This window comes from Montipora capricornis, chromosome 13 (assembly GCF_036669925.1).
Source record: "Montipora capricornis isolate CH-2021 chromosome 13, ASM3666992v2, whole genome shotgun sequence".
NCBI lineage: Eukaryota > Metazoa > Cnidaria > Anthozoa > Scleractinia > Acroporidae > Montipora > Montipora capricornis.
Window position 1 is genome coordinate 22,097,020 of NC_090895.1, and position 5,000 is coordinate 22,102,019.

Sequence of the window (5,000 nt, forward strand, 5' to 3'; positions counted from 1 at the left end):
ATGGTATAAAATCGTAGCATAGTATAAAATCAAAACATATGTATATCAAAATCGAACATGCGCGAGTGTACAAATGATGCGATGGTGTGAGTGCGTAAACTTACACATCACTCTTGGTCGTGTAGGTTCCAAACATGAGAGCTTCGTATGCCGTCCATTTTACAGGAAGGCGGCCCTAGTGGTTGCAGGAAAAGAAAACATTTAAACTATTAATCGTCATTCATAAAGATACAGGCTTCATGCTGAAAGAAGACAAAACATATTGGCATTCTTTGCTAATACTTTCCCTCTTTTCTTTAAGAATCTGTCCCTGGATTTGACGCTTCCATTGTTTGCTTCAGCAACGCTGCCATGTTGGTGGAGCCTAAAGAATTGTCATAATTTTCTTTTATTTATACCACCAGCACGAGAGCGATATAAATTTTGGTAATGTGCTCCAAAGAAACAGACCCATGCAAATCGGGAGCAGAACGTTGTTGTAGGGACTTCATATGTGATACCTGACATTCCGAATATCACCGAATCGAATGTTTGAATTGTTGAATTGTAGGTTTGAATAGCTAAATTGAATGTTTGAATTGCCCAATGCACCTTTGAATTTTGACACTAAAAACGTGCCATACTCAAAAAGTCGGGTATTTTTGGGCTTTTTCCTTGCGGGTTTTGTTACAGTCCTTGCTACTCTTTAAGTAGAACAAGATCAGGCTTTTTCAATATCTCCCCTCTGCAGCGATTTCATCGTTTACCTACCATGCAAGCTTTTCAATTCGTTTAATTTCATGCACACGGTTTGACAGCTACAAACACAGGCCACCCGCTTATGAATTTGTTTACATTTTCTGAAGGAACGCAAGTTTCCATTTGCGTTGCAGTCTGTGCTCTGCCCTCTCAGTGTTTCTTCAGTATACCTTTGTCTTTCTTTCATAAATGTTTTCTTGGCGCACATCTCTAGCCATTCCAAAGTCTGTCACTTTACAAGTCTCTCTTTCTCCAACCAGCACATTACGAGCGGCAAGATCTCTATGAATGATCTGCGGTAGAAAACAGTGTCAATGACGCAAGACTTTACAACTTTGTAACTTTACTACTACTACGGCTCTTTTCATCTTTACAGATGGTCAAAGCAGCTTGGAAGCAATGACTTACTTAAGGTAAATTCGTATAGTGCTACTAATGGTAGAATTTCTTTGAGTCTGCCACACGTGATCCTTGGGAAAAGCTGATCCATCAGAACTATGCGCTGGTACAGGAAATCGTAAGTAGACCGTACAGTTCGTTGATGTCAGGGTGGCTTGTAGCTTGGAAACTGAATAATTAATTACAGTAATTGAGAGAATCTAGTGTGAAAAGTGGTTGTCTTTTATGAGAGTGCAAAACATCTCCTGGTGGGATCACCAAACCAAGAAACAAATATATGAGGACATTCCCCGGATATCAACCATCCTCGCACAGAGAAGGGCACGCTTCGCAGGCCACTGAGCTTGAGCACAGGACCAACCAGTTTCGAGGGTGATATCCTGGAGACTCCCGTGCTCCAACAGAGGGAGGCGACCTTTCACCTACATGGACGTTGTGGCTCGGGACTTGAATCTTTCAGTAGATGACATATGTAGCCTGATGAAGGAAAAGGAACTCTGGCGTTCTCTTGTTCAATCCATCTCGACCACGGTCGACAGACAGACAGACAGACAGACAGACAGACAGATAGATAGATAGATAGATAGATAGATAGTCCCTGGTTCAACTTCCCAGCTACACTTGTAAATATACAACTGGTTTGCCTCCGGCCAGTTGGGATTCTTAACAGATGTTGTTGTTCTGTTCTGTCGTTTCGTTGTGTTTTATTGGCCCTGAAAAGCCCCTATGGGGAGCGGTCAATTAAGTATGTATTGTATTGTATTGTATAGATGTTACTTACGGAAAACCTCCCTGTTGCTTTGGTCAAACGTCTGGTACTGTCATCAGAAAGCTGTACTTTCTTTTAACTACCATACTAAAATTTCTCGAAGAAAGTCACTTCATTCCCTCAGCACTTTACCGGCAAAATTCATTGTATGAAACATAGTTGCCATACCATTCGTTGCTAAGGCAACAGAGAGTTTGCTGGAGCTGAAAATATCAGCGATTAAATGATAAGCCAACTCACAGATCTTGAAGAAAGGTATTTCATCCCATCAGCGATTTGCCAAGCAAATTTCATCAGCTGTTGTGACGTCAGACTGGTTTGGGGTTTGATATCTGGGTCTTTGTAGTAAGTGTCATGCAAACCACGGCTCTTTCTCAGGTAACCCAAGAGGTCACCAAATGGGACATACTCGATCAACACCAATAAGGGCTCTGCAAATGGCGAGATAGGGCAATTTTATTTACCTAAAGGCATTTAAGGAAGCCACTGTCTATCCGTCCCAAGCACGAGATGCCATAAAATACTCCTTAAACAGCTATTCTCAGGTAGGTGACAGAACGTCTTTGCAACAAAACAAATGACCTCAAATGCCAACCCAAAGAGAGATTTGGCGAATTACCTTTTATCAGAACGCTTATTACGTAGCCAAGTGCACGTTGATAGAACTCTGAGTATTTTGCATAAAAACAATTATTTTAAATTTCGGTTTTGATGACACGAAGTGAAGAATTATGGCAAAATCAGGGGACTTTATTCCCGTCAATGGAGTACATATCTTCCATCTGCACAATTTGTCATATGATAGTCAGCCTCATCCAATGATTGTTTACTAATGTCATCGAGCGTAAATGTGGCGATGACAGGATGTGTACCGATAGCTAGCTTACCTGATTGAGTTACGCAGCCTATAAGTTTAATAACATGTGGATGTGGTTTCAAGGTCTTCATCACTTCAAGCTCTGATAGTAAGTCTTTCTTGTCTGACTCAGGAGCGCCAGCTGCGAAAAACCGAAAAAGAAACTTGGAAATCTGACTTTTGAGCAATACGCAGCTATTACAACGTCTCCTGGGATTGGCTCAAAAAACAATGGACCAAAGCAACAACAAAGAAAATCAACGAAGGACCCTAACCCTAAAACATGACTTTTCGCATGAGCAACTGCTTGAAACATCGAGCAAAAAGGATTAACAAAATTGTTCTCGCCATAAGCAACTTGCAAGGATGAAAAGATAACCTACACAAAAACATATAGTTAACCACGTCAATTCTTAACATGAAACAAAATTGTGCAATGGATATCTTCAGCTAATTCATTGTTTATCCAAAGATAACAGAAATAATGTAACTAAACAGCAATCACTTTAACCATCACTGAACACTCATTTACAGTGTACTAGCCTTTTGTCATTTTTACTGCCACAAGTGTTTTCTGAGGCATTCCCCGGAGACCATCCGCTGTTGCCTTGGCAACTTGACCAAAAGCACCTTGTCCAATAATCTTCTCAATGGTCACATGATGTCTGGGAATTTCCCACGAGCGTGTAGAAGGATTAAGAGGAGTGTATTGTCCCTCTTGCAAGTCATTTTGAGGGGTGGGCTGCTGGTTTCCAACATTTACCATTTCCACCAAATGCTAAAAGAGAATTTAAAAGAATTCAATAAAAATAATCCCTGTTTCGTAAAAGATGCTAATGGAGAAAGAAGGAAATGCTCATCATAGAAGCATACCGTGTTTCCCGGTGCATTGTCAGATGCTGACTCTTGATAAGCCCTTTATAAAAATAAAAAGGAAAATAAAGAAATAAGGAACTTTAAAAAGAATGACATTAAGAAGGAAAGGAAGGAAGGAAGAAAGAAAGAAAGAAAGAAAGAAAGAAAGAAAGAAAGAAAGAAAGAAAGAAAGAAAGAAAGAAAGAAAGAAAGAAAGAAAGAAAGAAAGAAAGAAAGAAAGAAGAAAGAAAGAAAGAAAGAAGCAGCAAGCAAGCAAGCAAGCAAGCAAGCAAGCAAACAAGCAAGCAAGCAAGCAAGGAAGGAAGGAAAGGAAGGAAGGAAGGAAGGAAGGAAGGAAGGAAGGATAGAAAGGAAGGAAGGAAGGAAGGAAGGAAAGAAGGGAAGCAGGAAAGGAAGGAAGGAAGGAAGGAAGGAAAGCAGGAAAGGAAGGAAGGAAGGAAGGAAGGAAGGAAGGAAGGAAGGAAGGAAGAAAGAAAGAAAGAAAGAAAGAAAGAAAGAAAGAAAGAAAGAAAGAAAGAAGGAAAGAAAGAAAGAAAGAAAGAAAGAAAGAAAAGAAGGAAGGAAGAAAGAAAGCAAGCAAGAAAGAAAGGATACCAAAAGAAAGAAAAAAAGAAAGAAGGTCAAAAAAGGATATACATTCAAGGTTACTTTTTAAAGTCAATTCTAATCCTACAATTAATCTTAAATTAACCACGGATTGACGTCCATCTGCCTCAGAATAACTTAATGTTGGAAATTATATTATGAAGCAAGCAATAGCGTAACTTCTACAGCCAGTATGTAAAATCTTTTACAATCCACACTCCTCCCATACGTCTTAAGAGACGAACTATTGATTCTCTTTACAGAGATCAATCTATAGTAACCAGCCCATGAAAAGGAATCATGTGATGTATAAATTAAGGGGAAAATGCTTATATTAGGCTTGGTAGTCTCCAAACACTCAAGAAGGTCTAAACGAAAGAAACGTATGATAATCATGTATACTGGTGAAATTGAGTCACTTGCCATTGGGAGTAAAAGAAACAAATATACGACACTAACGCACATAGCTCTTGCTTACCTTTTCTGTCCTCCAGTCCCTAGAAAACAAATGGTAAAAAGAACTTTTAGTGGCTAACTGATGGTGGTATGGTCATATTCAATTGACCCTTAAGTAGCATGATTGAGTACCCTGAATAACCTAAAACTTATTTACTTCTATGGAACGTCAACAGAACTTCCCTGTTAATAATAATTATTATTATTATATGACTAGCTCCGTGAGCGGGCAAGATGAACCAAATCGCGCGCTCTGATTGGCTACCCGAGCGGGCAAGATGGAGCAATACTGCCCGCTCGGGATTTCTCGCTTGGTCCCGC

The 5,000-nt window shown here is 39.8% G+C and overlaps 1 protein-coding gene across 3 annotated transcripts in view; it reads right to left on the reverse strand.

Annotated features, from left to right (window-relative positions):
- LOC138030091 (fibroblast growth factor receptor 3-like) overlaps positions 1-5,000 on the reverse strand; it is an 88,261-nt gene that overhangs the window by 24,449 nt on the left and 58,812 nt on the right. For 2 of the 3 annotated variants that reach the window (XM_068877950.1, XM_068877949.1), the window contains exons 8-14: positions 4,702-4,720; positions 3,636-3,678; positions 3,306-3,540; positions 2,794-2,904; positions 2,147-2,337; positions 909-1,031; positions 105-175 (exon numbers count right to left, since the gene is read on the reverse strand). In XM_068877950.1, coding sequence (XP_068734051.1) covers positions 105-175; positions 909-1,031; positions 2,147-2,337; positions 2,794-2,904; positions 3,306-3,540; positions 3,636-3,678; positions 4,702-4,720 — 793 coding nt within the window. Of the gene's footprint in view, positions 1-104; positions 365-908; positions 1,032-2,146; positions 2,338-2,793; positions 2,905-3,305; positions 3,541-3,635; positions 3,679-4,701; positions 4,721-5,000 lie in introns of all 3 variants that reach the window. The other variant, XR_011128031.1, reaches the window with a different exon arrangement.